Below are 19,426 nucleotides of genomic sequence, written 5' to 3' on the forward strand. Positions count from 1 at the left end.
CTAAGTGCATGGTGATACCAATTTATTACCACAATTGAAACTACAACTATTTCTAGCATACATACCACATAACTGTACGAATGTATATGTACTGTAAGATGATCCAACTGGATGGCATTACAAATTTAAAATTTGTTATGAAGAAGGTAGTGGATGAAAGTAATAACATGGATGACGGGTTGGCAGTGCAGAGAGAAACAGCACACTCATGCAAACTTCTTCACAAGACAAAACATAAGCTAGCGACTGGAGAAGTGATTAGCGTATGGTTCAGCAGGAGGGCAGATGAAAGAAAAAGTGAATGGGAAAAGTATAAAAGTGCAAGAAACTGGAAATAAAGAGAAAGTATTATATGGTAAAGAAGGTAATGCATCTATCCCTTCTGAAGATCAAGGATGTTAGAGAAGCGTTAGTTTGCAGAAGGGATAGAGTAGCTTGTCTTGGTAGGCACATATGATGTGGATGGTGAGAAACATGCAATGAGACCATATGAAAGAGTTGTTGAAAGAAGGGAAAAAAGAAGAGTAAGAAAGTAAAGTTTGTGAGTCAGCTGCCTTGGTATGATAAGAGAGAATTAAGAAAGGCCATGGATGCCTAATGAGTCAATGAGAAGATTGTGCAGGAGGAATGTTATGGTTTATAGATGTATGAAAGGATTGTAAATACCTGATGGACTACATCTGAATGGTTTTTGTAGTTAAATGTTTGGAGAAAGTGTTGTTCAGTGAGAGAGTTTGGAAGTGCAAAATCAAGAAAACTAGAAATATTAAGGGGGGGGGCAATCAAGCATATGTCTGGCCACCCTTGGGACAAATGAGTGTATGTGCAGGAAAGAACATGCAGAAATAGACACCCCTAAGATAAATAATTGCGAGTGCAGAAATGATCGTGAACAGCTAGGTGCAGTTTCCCAGGTTTTGAATCTGAATGGAATGGTGGGAATTTTCAGAAAAGATATAAGGAATAGTGCAGGAGGAGGAGCGTTATTATTAATGATAGCTGAAGAACTTAAATCAACAAAATTGGAGGTTAAGAAGGATTGTAGATCTGAGGGAGATGGTTCATTTGAAGCTGTCTGGGAATAGAGGCGAATAACACATTATATTTTAAGAGAGGTTTGATCACTCAAATTATGTTATTCCCCACTTATATCCAACCTATATTAAAGTCAGTCATGGAGTATAGATAACAATATATTATATATAATTTTTTATTTTAGTTGGTTAGAATGTTTTGTATTCAATATCCATGATGGTACATTGACCTTCAACATGTATTTATCCAAAAGAATAAAGCTCAAATATAAAAAAAATTAAACTATTTACTGTAAACATATAAATATATACAACAAATACAAATTTCTATAATAAGTACTATATTTTTTCACTTTATAAAATGCACTTTGTTGTACCTAAGATTTATCTGAAAATTAGGATGTATCTTATAAACCAGTGCATCTTATAGGCTGATGTATTTTTTATATATGTCAGTTACGAAGCGTCATCACTTGTCCATAATGCATGATCAATTTGAATAGTTACATCGTCATTAACAGCCACACATTTAAATTGTTACATTATTTATTATTACTTAATTAACACATCATTATATTTAATTTGTTTCCTAACCCATGGATTCTACGAAACATAGACATAGCTATAGGATTGCGTTTAAGCATAATGCTATTGAGTATGCAAAAAAGGAATGGCAGCAGAGTGGCACTTTGGGCCTCTGCCTACAGAAAAATGATACAAACTTGGAGGAAACAAGAGCAACAATTAATAGAAGCAAATTCTAAAAAACATAATCTCTGCAGAAAACCAGCAAAATGGCCAGAAATTGAAAATGAATTAAAAACTTGGTTAATAGATAAAAGAAGATTGGGTTGCTGCTTATCTACAAAAATGAATTACTCAATGAGCACAATTATTGGCAACAGAAAGAACTATCAATTTTACAGGGTTGCCATCATGATGCTTTAAATTTATAAAGAGAAATTATTTATGCATGCATGCAAAAACGAAAATATCACAAAAAATGCAAGACTATTTCAAAACTAAAATTATCGAGTTTCACAGATTCATCATAAATGCTAGAAAACAAGCCAATTTTGAATGCTCACAGAGAGCTAATATTGATGAAGTGCCTCTGACTTTTGATGTGCCCTCAAACAAGACTGCTGACTCCAAGGTTAAAATTCTTAAAACTTCCAATCATGAAAAAACCCACTATACCATTGTTTTGTCATGCTGCGTGGATGGAACAAAAGTGCTACCTTTTTTTAAATTTTAAAAGAAAAACTTCCCCAAAAAACTCATCAACAGAATTATTAATGCCAAGCTTTTGAAAAGATTTCATAATAACTTCAGGTTTCACTTCATTCCATGAACTCTTTACCCATTCGCACACCTGCAAAATTGTGGCTTTCTTTCTTTCTCCTACCTGTAGATGTTCCCTCAAAACTTGGAGATTGCATCCAAATGACCCATTTTTCCTCATAATTCATTTAAATGATTTGTAAGGGGAAAATGGATCAATTACATGCAATCTCCAAATATTGAGGAAACATCTACAGGTAGGAAAAAAGAAAGCAAGCCATAATTTCGCAGGTGTGCGAATGGGTAAAGAGTTCATGGAATGAAGTGAAACCCGAAAAATTATTATAAAATCATATTAAAATAATAATATGCTAACACCTTTTATTCCCTTACAGGGAGCAGGAGAGGTCTTTAAACCCTATCTAGCTTTTGGAGACTGAGTGGGCAGTTCAATCTCTACCAGTAGCCAATCAGAGATAGCTGGCCCATGTCTATCACTAATTGTAGGTGGCCACTGATGAAGAGACTGGCAAACAAATGCTGCCATCTCTTGGTACCTAACCCTAACAGGATATGTAACTGTCTGAAATAATGTGAATTCTACAGTAAAGAAAATCAATAGCATTTATAAAAATTATTGTTTATATTAATATATTATATACATCATCATATGTTAGTTTTTTAATGATTTGATGATTTTTAAGAATAATTGTTTATTAATCTAATAAAAGGATAATACAGATAATACATCTTCAAATTTCTGACATGTACCCTCAAGGGGTGTACAGGATATGATAGTACTACATGAAAAATTTACATCATTACTAACTTCCTATCTACAATTTTCCTCCAAATCAGTCTTACTTGTAAAGACTCCAACATTATCAGATCATATATTTCTATCGTCTAAGGAGCATTTACCGTATCAATCCACCTATATCTTGGTCTTCCTCTGGGTCGTTTTCCTGCCAACCTGGCAGAGAACACTTGTTTTTCTAATCTTTCATCGCCCATTCTGTTTAAATGACCATACCAACTGAGATTAGCTCTGCTAACACATTCCTCGATGCTGACAATATCAAGTTCTTTCCTAATATCCTCATTTTTAATATGATACTGACATTGATGCCATCTGTTCAGGCTACTTCCTTCAATTCTAACTGCTGACTTACAACTCAAATAAAGACTAAGTATTGCTTGATATAATGCCCCAATGACACCATATAACTGTAGCGTATTGAAGAGCTTCTCTCTTGGCACCTTGTCATATGCCTTTTCCAAATCGACAAAACTTAAATACAGATCTTTGTTATATTATTATGATTTCTCCACTATTTGTCGTAAAGTGAAGATCTGATCCTGACAGCCTCTATTTGACCTGAATCCAGCTTATTCTTCACCAAGCTTTTCTTCCACAATTCTTCTCAACTGTTTCTCAAGTATACTTGCATATATCTTAGCAGGAACACTCACTAGGGATATACCTCTGTAATTCTCACATTCAGTTTTATTTCCCTTTTTCTATATGGGTACTATGAGAGCTCTACTCCAATCATCAGAAATTTGTCCCTCTGTCCAGGCATTCTGAACTATGCAGTGCAGCCAATGTAAGACTTTTATACCAGCATACTTCAGCATTTCTGGGCAGTTCAATATCATCGAATATCATCTACTCCTGCTGCCTTTCCATATTTCAAGCCTTTGATGGCTTTTTCTACTTGAAGTATGGATATGTATTCCTGACTGTATGCCTGTTGAGTGCTTTTTTACCACTGTGCTATCACTGCTTGTTTCATTTAGCAATTTTTCGAAGGAAGTAATTACTCCATACTTCAAGGATATCTCTTTCTCCTGTTTTCATGTCACTTTTATCATCTCTAATTTCTTTTACAGCACTCTTTCCTCCATTTCTGAGCTTCCTGAACAACCTCCAGAATATTTTGCCAACTTCTTGATATTTATTTTCCATGTTCTTGCCAAAGTCGTCCCATGACTTGTGTTTAGCTAGTCTTACATAGTGTTTAGCTTTCTTACATTTGTCTGTGTATTCTCTAAGAGCACAAGCTGACTTATTTGCCAGGAGCTTTGATATGCTTTCTTCTTTTACTTCCTGTGTTCACCATGGAGTTCTGATTTTTCTATCCTTGCAGAGAACCAGAACCTCACCACATGCCTCTCTTGCTGAATCAATCAGGGTTTTCTTCAAGGTTTGCCACTGAATCTCCAAGGTTTGATTCCTGTTCTCAAACTCTTTCATTTTTTCTTCAATAATCTTTGTGTATTTTAGTTTACAGTTCACATCTGAGAGCTGCACAACTTTTATTCGCTTTAAAACTTTATTACATGTTATTCTTTTCAATATGAAATTCAATTTTATCCCACTCAAGACTAAATAGTGATCACTTCCAATTTCAAATCCTCTGTACACTCTGGTGTCCTGCACCAGGGAGAAAACATCACTATCAACAATAACATAGTCAATGAGACTTCTTATCCCTTGCCTCTTCTCTCAATGTGAATTTGTGCACATTTTTATGTTGGAACATGGTGTTTTTGATTTCTGCTCAGGTCATGGACTGGTTATTACTAACACCATGTTCCAACATAAAAATGTGCACAAATTCATTATTATTGGCTTTGCTCTTTTCTCCAAATTTTCCCAAAATATTTTTGTATGCCTGACAATCATTTCCTACTCTGCTATTTAGATCCCCAACAAGGACCAACTTTTCCTTTTTCATTGTGTCAGTTTCTTTTTCTAAAGCATCAAAAAATTCGTCCACTTCTACCTTAGTAGAATCTTCTGTGGGACCATAGGCATAAATAAGTCTCATTGTCCAGTTCCTGATTCTGATATTTGCCCGTATCACTCTACTCGAGACTGACTGCCATTCAAGAAGATTAGCCTCGTATTTTGTGTTGAATACTATGGCTACTCCTTCTTTTCCTTGATTGTCATTTCCTGAATATAACATTTTGTATTTATTGTTCATAAAGATCTCACCAGTTTTTGTCTTTTTTGTTTCAGTCACCCTATTATGTCGATCTGGTACTTATCTAATTCCACAGCTGGCTCCATTTCTTTGCCATTCAGGCTTCTTATGTTGATAGTACCGATCTTTAACTCTGGTGATGTTGAGTTGGGGTGTGCTTTCAGATTTGTTCCAGTAGCTGACTTTTCGCTGTTTGCCCTGGTTCCCTGGCGAAAACAACGGGGGCCTTGTTTAACCTGGCGACGCCCCAGCCGGCATGAAATTTTGTCATGTTGTACCATCATTTTGTATATTGGTTTAAGCCAATAAGAATACAATTTCGTCGGCTAAATCCCAAATTGCCAGTCCATCCTCGTTCATTAAGTATCCAGGTAGATACCCAACAGGGTACACCACGAGAAGGTGAGGATTGGACATTAGGCCAGAAGCCCTGGTCGGTTCTCTGCATTCCTATAAAGGCTATGTGGAGGTCTCCAATCAGTTATACAGCTTTGATCCTTAAGCACTCCTACGGATAATATAATACATGTATTAAAATTTAAAATTTAAAAAAAAAAAAATAGTATTTACATGAAAAATTGTATGCATAATTTGTACATCTTACACTGTGAAGAACATTTTTCCCCAAAAAAATTTGACATGAAAAATGTCAAAGTGTCATTGTGAATTCACATTGACATGAAAAATGTGATTGATGTGCTTCGAATACAACGGTGCATCTTAGAAAGCGAAAAATACGATAATTCACTTTCATTTCTTTAAGGAGATCTGACATTCCTTATAGAATTAAAAGTAGTGAATTAATTTCTAACTTCTCAATATAACAAATAATTAAAGAAATGGCCATTCTAAGAATTGCACATTATAGGCTCAATAAAATACATATCTTTAACTCTCTAATTCACAATTAAATACAATTCTGAGATATAACATAAAATACTTTACAAAAGAGATTGAATACAACATTCGGCTGTTAGGTTTTAGTTTCACTTGGTTATATGAGAACTTCCTTTGTAGCACTAATTTCATTTATTTTTTTTATTGTTCATTCGTTCATTTGCCCTATCCTAAATTCGTTAGAATAAAAGGCCGCTTAATTATACTTGCATATGTCTTCTTTCAGTAAGCAAGTTTCTTAATGCATCGTTTCCTAATTTTTCTGAAGTAGGTGTGACGAATAATCACTCAGACAAATAGGAATACATTTAAGTGAGTAATTCCATATACACTTCTAATAAAAGGAACTTTTCTACAGATTCCATATTGCTCCTTGGATTATCACTTGCCTTTCATTAAGCACAAAATACTTTCATATAAATAAATAGTCCTTCAATTAACTTCGCAATTCTGTATCCTTGGAGGGTAAGTAATCATCAATACTTTCTGTGCCTGCTGGCACATAAGGCTGCAACTCTGGTTTTCCATCTGCCCCTGTCCTTCGCAGCTGCTTTTGCTTCTACCCAGCTCACCCATCCTACCTCATTCATTTTGAATTCCATCATTCTTCTCAAAGTTAATTTTGGATGACCTCTAGAGCATCTCCCTTCTGGTAGCCAACTCAATGTTACTTGGGGAATTCTGTTTATCCCCATGTGTAAAACATGACTGGTCCATTTCCATCTTCTTAGGAATCATCTACTGACTTAAAGAAAGTTTTCTGTAAAAGTTCCTCGTTAGTGATTGTATTTGGCCAGAAAATTTTTAAAATCCTACTTAAACATTTATTTTAGAAAATATCCAATTTATTACTTTGTGCCTTGGTAAGTTTCCAAGTTTCATTTTTTAACTTCATTTCTTTATTTGATTTTTCATTTATTCGCATGATCTTGGTTTTCTTCTTGTTTATATGAAGACCCACAATTTCTGTGTAACGAGCAAAGTCATCAGTTTTTAGCTGTAAGTCATTTAACTTAGAGGAAGGAGCACTATGTCATCAGCAAAATCAAGGTCTTCCAGTGTGGATGTAAAGTCCCAAAGTATTCCTCTCTTTTGATGATTAATTGAGTTTTTCATAATCCAATCAATTAGGATTATAAATAATAGACCAGATAGAACACAACCCTGTCTAGCTCCAGTTTCTATGATAAAGAAGTCTGTAAGTTTTCCATCCACTTCCATGTAAGAATTGTTGCTATTATACATGTTCTTGATAATGTTGAGAAATTTATAAGGTATTCCATATTCTAATATTTTCCAAAGTTTTTCTCTATCTACCGAGTCAAACACTTTACTAAAATCGATGAAGTTTAAGTAGGGTGGAGCTTGAAATTCTATACATTGTTCAATTATATTTCTAAGAGTGAAAATTTGTTGGATGGTTCCACAGCTGGTCCAGAAAACAACCTGTTCTCTTAATAAGTTTTCCTTTTTTAATCTATTAATTAAAATTTTGGTAAAAACTTTTGCAGGAAGTGAAAGCAGACATACTCCTCTCCAATTTTCGCACTTGGTCAGATCTCCTTTTTTGGAATTTTTATAATTACTGCTTCTTTCCATTGTTGAGGATTTTTTCTGTCTTCTATATTTCATTATATAGTCTTTGTAATTTGACAGTAGTTGTGTTAAGATCAACTTTTAACATTTCAGCATTGATATTGTCATTTCCACATGCTTTGTTAGATTTTAGTGCCTTCAAGACATCTTAGACTTTGCTCAACGTGATCTCATCTTCAGAAATGTTCAAACTGGGTAATACACTAATTTTAATATTTTGTACCTGTTGAGACTCTGTATCTGCCTTTACCCAAGGTTTCATCAAAATATTCTCTCCATCTTGCTTCAATTTTAGATTCAATTGTCAATAACTTCCCTATTTGTCTCTAATGCAGGAAGGAATTGATTTTTGCTACCATGGATTCATTTTTTAATTGGATAAAGTTGTCTAATTTGTCTATTTTCTAGCATGTCGCACTTCTTTTGCTAATTCATCAATATATTTTCTCCTGTTGGCTCTTGCAGCTCGCTTTATTTTTATTTAGTTCATTGTAATGTTTACTATATATCTTGTACACTCATGAACAGTTGAATTAGAGATACCTGCCGTGTTGGCGAAATGGTGCTGTGGTCGCCCTGGTGAATGGAATAGTACCACATGGCACGTGACGGGGATGTCGCAGACCTTGTATTGACCATCTGAATAATAGCCAAGCACAGAATCGGGAGGGCTCAAGATCTCAGCGAATTCGATTGCAGCCAGATAGTCAGAGTCACACGTATGGGGCACTCCATCTTTGAAGTTGTGGCACTGGGCTTTTCACGAGTACTGTGTCAAGAGTGTACCATAAGTACATGAAATCAGGTAAAACCACAGCCACCAGGGAAAACTGCCGTGTGTACAACATGTTGATGACAAGGGACAGCGTCAGCTAGCTCGGATGGTAACAGCGGATAGACAGGCCACAGTGTCACAGATTACTCGCCAATTCCATTTCGGACAACAACGACATGTGAGCAGCCACACCATCCAGAACCATCTCCTCGCTATGGGGGTACAGAAACCACCACCTGACTAGGGTACCCCTGCTCACCGCACGTCACAAGGTACAACGATTAGCATGGGCGCAGGAACATTGCCATTGGACCCTCAACGCATGGAAAAAGTCACCTGGACTGATGAGTCGAGGTACACGTTGGTACACGCCTATTGCAGGGTATGGGTGAATTACCGAGCACATGAAGCGATGGATCCCTCGTACCAGTGGGTACAGTTTAGGCCGGTGGTAGTGGTATCCTGGTATGGGGACTGTTTACGTGGGATGAAATGGGTCCCCTGGTACATCTACCATCGTCCCTCACCGCCAAATGATACAGGGACCTGCTATCAGATCATGTGCACCCATTTCTGCGCCTACAGCACCCTACAGGAGACCTGTACCTACAGCAAGACAATGCACTGACCGACTGCTCCCGAAATGTGTCTGAGTGGGTAAATGACCACTCCACAGACATGAGGATGCTTGGCCGGCCCCCAAGGTCCCCTGACCTCAATCCTATTGAACACATCTGGGATGCTGTTGAGAGAGATATATGCGCCTTGGACCCTGCTCTGACCAATCTCCATGCATTGTGGAAGGCTGTGCAGCAGTCATAGATCAGTTTGGCTCCCCAATGCTTCCAGTGCTTTGTGGAGTCCAAGCCACACCGCATCACCGCTGTCATCAAGGCGAAAAGGAGTGCTACCCGCTACTAGGCAGGTATCTCTAATTCAACTGCTCATGAGTGTATAATCGTTCTGAATTTGTATTATTCATTAATAATTTAAACTTTTTTTCCCTCTCTTCGATGATCTTCTTCCAAGTCTCTGCAGTTAACCATTCTTTGTTTTTCTTTTTTCTTCATTTACTAATTACATCTTCAGCAACTTTGTTGTATGTGTTCCTGAAGTTTTTCCAATATTCTTCTACTTTGTCATTTTCTGCTGTTGCATCTTGATTTTCCTCTATTTCTAATGTATTGAATCTGTTCTTTATTTCCAAAGCAAACTTTTCTCTTGTTTCTTTAATTTTTCTGTATCAAATGTAGTTCTTTTACTTATTTTCTTTCTTAATACACTTTGAAGTTTTAATTTCAACTTTGTCACTAACAAGAAGTGGTCGGAACCAACGTCTGAACCACGTTTGACTCTCACATCAAGCAGGGATCTGTTATGTATGTCTTTCTATGTAGCCTTTGCTATGGTCATTGTTCATTCGTGGTCCTTCACTCTAATTCTCTTCCTATTTTTTCTTTCTAAACTTTGTCTATCAATTACTATATAGGGCCCTTAGAATACCTACTCTCTAACTTGTGTGAGGCATTCCCACTTTCTCAGATGAATTTATATACTGCGCCAGCCTGAGCGTAGGTACGAAGTATATCTTAACCTAGGGAGGGTTACAGAAATTAGATGCCTCTAATGTGGTTACAACTAAATCACAGGCCATAGGTGTTCTAATCTTGCAGTCGTAGCCCCTCCTTAACTTACTTTGGGTATCCCCGCGTGCATATACGGATAAACAGATTCGTCATGAGCGGTAAGAGTCAGTCTACATGGTCAGATCACACACATATGAAACATATTTAATGAACTCATAAGTAATACAAGACACAGATATAATATAAGCAATACTAAGTTAACATTATCTAAGGTTTCACTCACTCCCTCATACCTTAAATATACAAATTTCTCATTACATAGAATGTTTCCTTCAAATGGTTAAAATACTATATACAATTGATCAGGTGCTCATTAGGCACAAAACACATCTTGTTTCCTTTTCGTATAGGTTAAAATATTGGTTCTTAACAAATTCATGATTCTCGGACAGTCAGTCTAATGAGATTCAAAATGTTCTATAATCTGCTTAATCTTCAAAGTTCACTTTTCATTCTGAAACACAAAATTTCTTCCGTTCACAATCATCCTAATGTTTAAGGGACAAATAATATGTAAGGTACTTATCTACTCTGCACAGGTTTTCGGTGTTCCTTCCGTCCTTCCTTCGTAGTGGAAAACTTTGGTGTTCAAGGTCTGCTGCCACATGGGTATCACGTGTATTCTTCGAGTCTGGCACTCGCTTCTTCAATAATTACATCGGTGCACTTTCTTTGCCGATGGCCCGCAATTTTATCTGCCATACTCCTGCGATGCCTTCCCGGGACTTACGGTAGTCAACTCCGGGAATGTAGGAGTTGGACATCATTGACCACTGAGGCGCACACAGAGAGAAAAACCGGAACAAACAAATGGGGGGTTTCCAGACCTGTGTTGCTGCATATATTCTCCCTCTTCAGCGCCCTCTTTTCGAGTTAGATTTTGCATATTCGGCCTTTCGATTTGTCCCACTGGGTGACCTCATCGCACAGCCATATGGGACTTTCCATTTTCGGGAATGCGTGCCTCTAGATATTTTCCACGAACTAGCACCCATGGGTGCTTACAATACTACGGTGGCATTTCAGCGACCTTTGCCCTTTCTTAGGCAGTGTACTGACATTCTTGCATGTGTAGTTATAAATCGCTAGTAATTATCTTTACACATACTCTTTGATTATCTTACATTTACAATTCTAATTTAGATCTATCAAAACTTATACTAAATATTTCTTTCATCTTATTGATCATGATATTAATTCTTCAATGACATGAATTTAATTGCTGAAAAGACAAGTATGCTCTCTCAGTGGGGCAGATTCTGGATGGGTGACCTCATTGTAAGTGAGGTTTCCCATTTCAGATCTAATAGATCTTACAAATTTACTATTTATAGCAGCATGATCAATTTGGTTTCTTATATTGCAGTCTAACACGGTCCAAATCAGTTTATGTATTTCTTTGTGTTACCTAGTAACAGCTATTCTAAAAAAGCAACTAATGTGCATGTCTGTTACCAAGATTCAAAGCTAAACACATTGTACAGTAATAGTGACATATGAACACTACTGTAAACAAACATACAAGTAATATACATAAATTTCTATGATATTCCCTAATATAATTTCTGTGATAATTCCCTTACCATATATTCCCTAAGGATTACAACATATGGTAAGTTTACTACTTAATTACATTTAAGTGTCCTTTAATATCACTATCACTTAACCACATAGCAGGCTTCAGTAATACTAACTTTTTTTTATTTTGCATGGGGTTCCCCTTTTCCTCACACATCCCCCAGGACGGGTTGAACCCTGATAATGAGGGATTAAGTATGTGTTTCTTGACTGTAGATCCGTGTGTATGTGCGTTCACAGGGCCAGTTTGCCTGTTCTGAGGGATAAAAAAACCTGAGTTTCCAGGTTTAAAAAATGCTCTACCTCCATATGAGACTGGCTATCTCACCTTTAGTTGAAAGAGGCCAGATAGAGATTCCTCATGTAATGGATGGGAATCAAACCCAGGTCCTTCTGACCCAAGGGCTTTGTCTATATCGACTGAGCTATGATTGCTCTATACTAACATATATAACTGCATTACTAAATGCAAACACATACATATTGTATATACATATTTTTAGATTACCATATTTGCCGACGTATAAGACGCACTTTTTTTCTTTGAAAATAGGTCTAAAAAACAGGGTGCGTCTTATACGTCGATACTCGGTTTATTATTACTTTCATTTCTGGAAAGTTTCTCTGTTCCGAGTTAAGCGATTTCTTTCTTGCTTCCTTAAGGTGTGTGAGAGCATTCCAGTTATGTAGAGTTCAGTTGATGTGCATGAGCTGTCATCCACAATCACAGCTGTCTTCCTGTTCGTTTAAACTTTCCAATTGTTGTCGCTGTTGTTGTGAATGGTGATAAACTGTATCTTCATTTAGCTCTGGAGATGAATTTCTGGGTTTTGATGAAGATTAAAAGGCAGGTACTCTTTGCTAGTTAGGTATTTGTTGATAGTAGACCTATTTATTACTTTATATTTGAAATACTGTAAATTCATTATAATATTCAGTGATAAAGTTTTTTTCCTAAAAAATGTGTACAAAAAAGGGGCTGCATCTTATAGGCTGGTGCATCTTATACGCCAGCAAATACGGTACTTTATCACATAAACACATTCCTCATTAAATAAAATTTTCACTAAACACATATAAAACTGTAAAAAACAAACATAATAAATAAAACGATTATGTGATATTTTTACAAAGCCAATACATTGTTTGTTGTTGCTACAGAACTCGAGGTCCAGAGGAAGATGTGGATGTCATTCACCAGCAAATTAGCATTAGTGCAGCGCAGGCATGGAAGACTTCAAGTAAGGAGATATAAATTGGAAAGAAGTGCACATCTGCAAGATGGAAATGGAATCTATATAGTTACTAAGGGATAATTAACTGAAACTGCGCATGATAGAGGGGATCACAGGTTTAAGAGTGTTTCCAAAGATCTCTACAATATAACTACAGCATCAACTCTACTTCAGCATATAACTGTAAAAAAAGTCGGACAAAGGTAATGCCATGGTTACCCTAAACAGATCTGCTTACATACATCAAATGAATCAGTTAGTCTCTGATAGCAGCACTTATCAACTTAACTATAATCCAATGAACAGGATTAAAAAGAAAACTGTTAAATGACTTAAGTTTGTCACTTCTTGGCCATCAGACATTTAAAAAACAGTTACCCCATTATACCCACTCATCCAGAATACATGGTGTTCCCAAGGTATAAACTTAATGTTCAGCTTTGGCCGATAGTTGAAGGTATAGACAGCCCCAATTATCACCTAGCCAAGAAATTAGCATCAACACTCAAGGAGTTGATAGGTCATTCCCCCTCCTATATAAAGAACACATCTCTCTTCTGGTTCCCATCTGCCATACGGCCGCAGGAGGGTAGCTATATGCTACCATTCTAGGGAAAGATGATTATGAGCAAGGTGGTTTCCCGTTGCCTTCCTTGCCATAAGTATTTATGACTGTAACCTGTGTGTTCACGGGGCCGATTTGCCTGCTTGCGGGATGAAAAACCTCAGATAAACTGGTGGAAAAAACCCTGCTGCCCATGCCCAAGACCAGCTAACTTGGCTATGGCTGAGGAAGATCCTTAAGCTCCTCATGTCGTGGACAGGAATCGAACCTAGGACACTCTTTTCCCAGGCATATGGTTGCGAAGCGCAAAGCCACTAGGCTAACCGCATGGACAAAGAACACATAACATTTCATAAACAAAATTAAAAACATAATGCTCCATTAAGATGATTTATTACTCAGTTTTGACGTTTCTGCCATTTTCACAAATGCCCCAATCAGTGAAAAAATTTATATTAAGGTTCTCTTTGCCCACATGCTACATTCTGGTTACTTTTTGTGGCAAAAAAAATTTTACCCCCCTCCTTCCAAAAAAAAAAAAAAAAAAAAAAAAAAAAAAGCTAAATTTTATATGGAAGCTTTTGGGCATTGTGTCTAGATTCCTTTACTTTAAAACTAGAGTTTGGCTAGATACTCTGATGATGTTTTTGTTATCTGGCCATACAGCCACCAAACTTTAAGTACCTTCCTCTCCTCAGCCACCTGAACAAACTAGACTTTCCAATCAGCTAGTGAGAAATTCTTCTGCCACTTATTCTGTCAGGTCATGCTTGGAGAGAGAGAGAGAGAGAGAGAAGGTCCAATATAGAAAAGTATATATGAAGATATATATATGAAGGCAGTCTCAAGTAGACTAATGTGGGCAAATATGAGAATGGGGAACTGGATAATGAGACTTATTTCTGCCTATGGTCCTACAGAAGGTTCTACTATGGTAGAAGTGGAGAAATTTTTTTGAGGCTTTAGAAAAAGAAACTGACACAACGAAAAAGGAAAAGTTGGTCCTTGTTGGGGATCTGAATGGCAGAATAGGAAATGATTGTCAGATATACAAAAATATTTTGGGAAAATTTGGAAAAAAAAGCAAAGCTAATAATAATGGCAAATATTTGTTGGATTTCTGCTCAGGCCATAGATTGGTTATTACTAACACCATGTTCCAACATAAAAATGTGCACAAATTCACATGGAGAGAAGAGGCAAGGAATAAGAAAAGTCTCATTGACTATGTTATTGTTGATAGTGATGTTTTCTCCCTGGTGCAGGACACCAGAGTGTACAGAGGATTTGAAATTGGAAGTGATCACTATTTAGTCTTGAGCAGGATAAAATTGAAGTTCATATTGAAAAGAATAACATGTAAGAAAGTTTTAAAGCAAATAAAAGTTGAGCAGCTCTCAGATGTGAACTGTAGACTTAAATACACATAGATTATTGAAGAAAAAATGAAGGAGATTGAAAACAGGAACCAAACCTTGGAGATTCGGTGGCAAACCTTGAAGAAAACCCTGACTGATTCAGCAAGACAGGCATGTGGTGAGATTCTCTGCAAAAATAGAAAAAATCAGAACTCCATGGTGAACACAGGAAGTAAAAGTAGAAAGCATATCAAAAGTTCCTGGCAAATATGCCAGCTTGTGCTCTTAGAGAATACAGAGACAAATATAAGAAAGCTAAATACTGTGTAAGACTAGCTAAACACAAGTCACGGGACGACTTTGGCAAGAACATAGATTTTTACTGAAGATGGTAAATTAAATATGGAAATAGACAACCGAATCAACAATGCTGGTATGGTAGGAAGTCAATGGAATAAATTCATATGGAATAAGAGAGAAATTAGCTGTATACAAGACAGTGTTCAAACCAGTTTTAACTTATGGATCTGAGAGCTGGGTCAGAAGTAAAACACTTGACCAAAGACTAGAGACTGCAGATATGAGAGTCCTGAGAAAGATTAGAGGCGTGAACAGATGGCATCAATGGCAGTATCATATTAAAAACGAGGATATTAGAAAGAACTTGATGTTGACATTGTCAGCATCCAGGAATGCGTTAGCAAAGCTAATCTCAGGTGGTATGGTCACTAAAACAGAATGGGCGATGAAAGATTAGCAAAACAAGTGTTCTCTGCCAGAGGAAAATGACCCAGAGGAAGACCAAGATATAGGTGGATTGATACAGTACAATGTGCCTTAGACGATAGAAATATAAGATCTGATAATGCTGGAGTCTTGACAAGTAACAGACTGATTTGGAACAAAATTCTAGATAGGAAGTTAGTAATGATGTAAATTTTTCATGTAGTACTATCTTATCCTGTACACTCCTTGAGGGTATACATGGCAGGAATTTGATGATGATATATGAAGATCTGAGAAGCCCACACAACAGAGCAGAAATCGAGTGACCTCTTTCTCTCTTGGGGGAGGTATGCCTGTAGGTCCTTAACTCACCCACTATTATTAATTTTTTAAATTAAAATATACAAAATCATATAAATTTGGATATTAAAATAATATAAGAGGAAACTCTCTCTCCTTTCTTCCCCGCCCCACCCACAAAAGGTTATTTAGCAAACCTACAGTACATTTTGTACTATGGGTGGGCTAAGCAGTTTTTCTATTTTAGTTCAATTTTATATATATCCCCCCCCCTCAGATTTATTGCTACACATTCCAGAAACCCTGCTCCTAGAGAGCGAGCACAAAACTTTTTTAAACTGTTTCACGCCTCCGATAAGCAGGAGTAGTCTCACCCAAAGTAATGAAATTCTTCTCCCACCCAAATAAAATCTTGTGTGTGTATGTGCATGCATGTAGAGATTTGAGACATTATGTCTCAAATTTTTATCTCAAAACAAAAAAAAAAAAAAAAAAAAAAAAAAAGAATGCTAAACACTGTGTAAAACTAGCTAAATAAAAGTCATGGGAGGACTTTGGCAAGAATATAGAAAATAAATATCAAGAAGGTGGTAAGATATTCTGGAGGTTGTTGAAGAAGCTTAAAAAATGGAGGTAAGAGTGCTGTAAAAGGAGTTAGAGATGATAAAGGTGACATGAAAACAGGAGAAAAAGAACTATCCTTGAAGTATGGAGTTTTTCAAAGTTTTACTTTGAAAAACTGCTAAATGAAACAAGCAGTGATGACAGCACAGTGGTAAAAAACACTGACCAGGCATGCAGGCAGGAATACATATCCATACCTGAAGTAGAAAAAGCCATCAAAGGCTTGAAATGTGGAAAGGCAGCTGGAGTAGATGATATTAGCCCAGAAATGCTGAAGTATGGTGGTATAAGAGGCTTACAGTGGCTGCACTGCATAGTCCAGAAAGCCTGGACAGATGGATAAATTCCCAATGACTGGAGTAGAGTTCTCATAGTACCCATATATAAAAAGGGAAATAAAACTGAATGTGAGAATTACAGAGGTATTTCTCTACTGAGTGTTCCTGCCAAGATCTATGCAAGTATACTTGAGAAACGGTTGAGAAGAATTGTGGAAGAAAAGCTTGGTGAAGAACAAGCTGGATTCAGGCCAAACAGAGGCTGTCAGGATCAGATCTTCACTTTATGACAAATAGGCGAGAAAGCATGGGAATATAACAAAGATCTGTATTTAAGTTTTGTCGATTTGGAAAAGGCATATGACAAGGTGCCAAGAGAGAAGCTATTCAATACTGCAGTTATATGGTGTCAATGGAGCATTATATCAATTATATCATTATACAGCAATACTTAGTCTTTATTTGAGTTGTAAGTCAGCTGTTAGAATTGAAGGAAGTAGAGGAAGATGGTTTAATGTTAAATCTGGTGTGAGACAAGGATGTACATTATCCCCTCTGTTATTCATTACCTATATGGATCACATTATGAAGGAAAGTGGTATTAAACATGATATCAAAATTGGAGATGTTAATGTCAGCTCTTTGCTTTATGTGGATGATGTTATACTTCTAAATAAATCCGCTATAAGTCTGTAAGATTCTCTGACTAAATTGAATAGCTGTTGTAATAGATATGGTATGAAGGTCAGCAATAAAAAGACAAAGACAATGAAAATAGGCAGAATCATTGAAATTGTCAACTGTGTTGTGAATGGAGAACCTGTGGAACAAATAAAACATTTCAGCTACTTAGGCACGATTTTTACTGAAGATGGTAAATTAAATATAGAAATAGACAACAGAATCAGCAAAGCTGGTATGGTGGGAAGTCAATTGAATAAATTCATATAGAATAAGAGAGAAATTAGTCAGAACATTAAATTAGCTGTATACAAGACAGTGTTCAAACTAGTTTTAACTTATGGATCTGAGAGCTGGGTCAGAAGTAAAACACTTGACCAAAGACTAGAGACAGCAGATATGAGAGTCCTGAGAAAGATTAGAGGCGTGAACAGATGGCATCAATGGCAATATCATATTAAAAACAAGGATATTAGGAAAGAACTTGACATTGTCAGCATCCAGGAATGCGTTAGCAGAGCTAATCTCAGGTGGTATGGTCACTTAAACAGAATGGGCGAGGAAAGATTAGCAAAACAAGTGTTCTCTGCCAGGTTGGCAGCAAAAAGACCCAGAGGAAGACCAAGATATAGGCGGAGTGATGCGGTACAGAGTGCCTTAGACGACAGAAATATAAGATATTGATAATGTTGGAGTCTTGACAAGTAACAGACTGATTTGGAAGAAAATTGTAGATATAAAGTTAGTAATGATATAGTTTTCTCATGTAGTACTATCATAACCTGTACACCCCTTGAGGGTACATGGCGGGAATCTGATGATGATGATGAACAAAAAAAAAAAGGTTCATTAGTTAATACATCATACTCACTAATTTGCTAGTTCACTACACTGAATAACTCAAGATTAAGATAAGAAATATCAGCTCGAACTACTAGAAACACAAAATCAATGGAGTCAGAAATGAACACCTCTAGATGTTGTATTTTGAGTAATAATTCTTATACTATCAGCAAAATAAATACACCATTGATTATGGATTTTTTTCCCAAAAACTGTAATTGTACTATAGCTGCATTCAATCATTTTGAAAAGATAAGAATATGTTAACCAGATTTTAATACCTTAAGATTATTGTACTCTCCAAAAATATTTTTAAAAAATTAGTATAAAAACTCACTGCATAACTACTGCAGACTGAAATTTTTTCCTTCTACAATGAACTTAGGGAAGGAAAAAAATACCTTTCTGTGATTCTTGGTGACCACTGCCATTACTCAGAATACACAGAGGGTCAGAGTTCTGTTTTTTCTTTGGAGATGATCGTTCAGTTTCATTCTATGAAGAAAGAAAAAAGTATAGGATAACAAATTTGATAGCTTGCCTAAAATTCATACAAAACGAGATTTAAAATTATCCTAACAATTGTTAAGGCTATTTAAACTCTATAATTGTTATGTCTATTTATACTAGGCTTTATAGCTGATTATTTCAAAAACTGCATTTTCTCAGTTTCAAATAACAGTAATAGATTTATATAAATTAGGATGTCTGCGTGTGTGTACTAAAATTAATCTAAACCATGCCCAAATATTACTATAGAAATTTCTCAAACTTCATATCTGGCCAAAAAAAGCAACACTAGTAAAGCTGTTGAATGGTTGTAAACCGTACCTTAAATCAAATGAACATTATCCATTATTATACAAATATAGATTCTAAACTATATGTTATAAAATAAATAAAACATGGTACTGATACATTCTGAAAATATGATTTAAGATTCAAATCTTATTTTCAGAATGAATAATGAATTATTGAATGGTCAATGAATATTGAGTTGCCAGTGAATAATT

The 19,426-nt window shown here is 36.2% G+C and overlaps 1 protein-coding gene across 4 annotated transcripts in view; it reads right to left on the reverse strand.

The window, feature by feature from the left end:
* The window catches only part of LOC150092959 (uncharacterized), a 538,308-nt gene that overhangs the window by 484,953 nt on the left and 33,929 nt on the right, over nt 1–19,426 (reverse strand). For 3 of the 4 annotated variants that reach the window (XM_090413661.1, XM_090413660.1, XM_090413659.1), the window contains exon 3: nt 18,815–18,908. In XM_090413661.1, coding sequence (XP_090269787.1) covers nt 18,815–18,908 — 94 coding nt within the window. Of the gene's footprint in view, nt 1–18,750; nt 18,780–18,814; nt 18,909–19,426 lie in introns of those variants that run through there. The other variant, XM_090413662.1, reaches the window with a different exon arrangement.

Source organism: Typopeltis vanoorti, chromosome 24 (genome assembly GCF_054136105.1).
Source record: "Typopeltis vanoorti isolate ZY-2024b chromosome 24, IOZ_Tvanoo_1.0, whole genome shotgun sequence".
In the NCBI taxonomy this organism is placed as follows: Eukaryota; Metazoa; Arthropoda; class Arachnida; order Uropygi; family Thelyphonidae; genus Typopeltis; species Typopeltis vanoorti.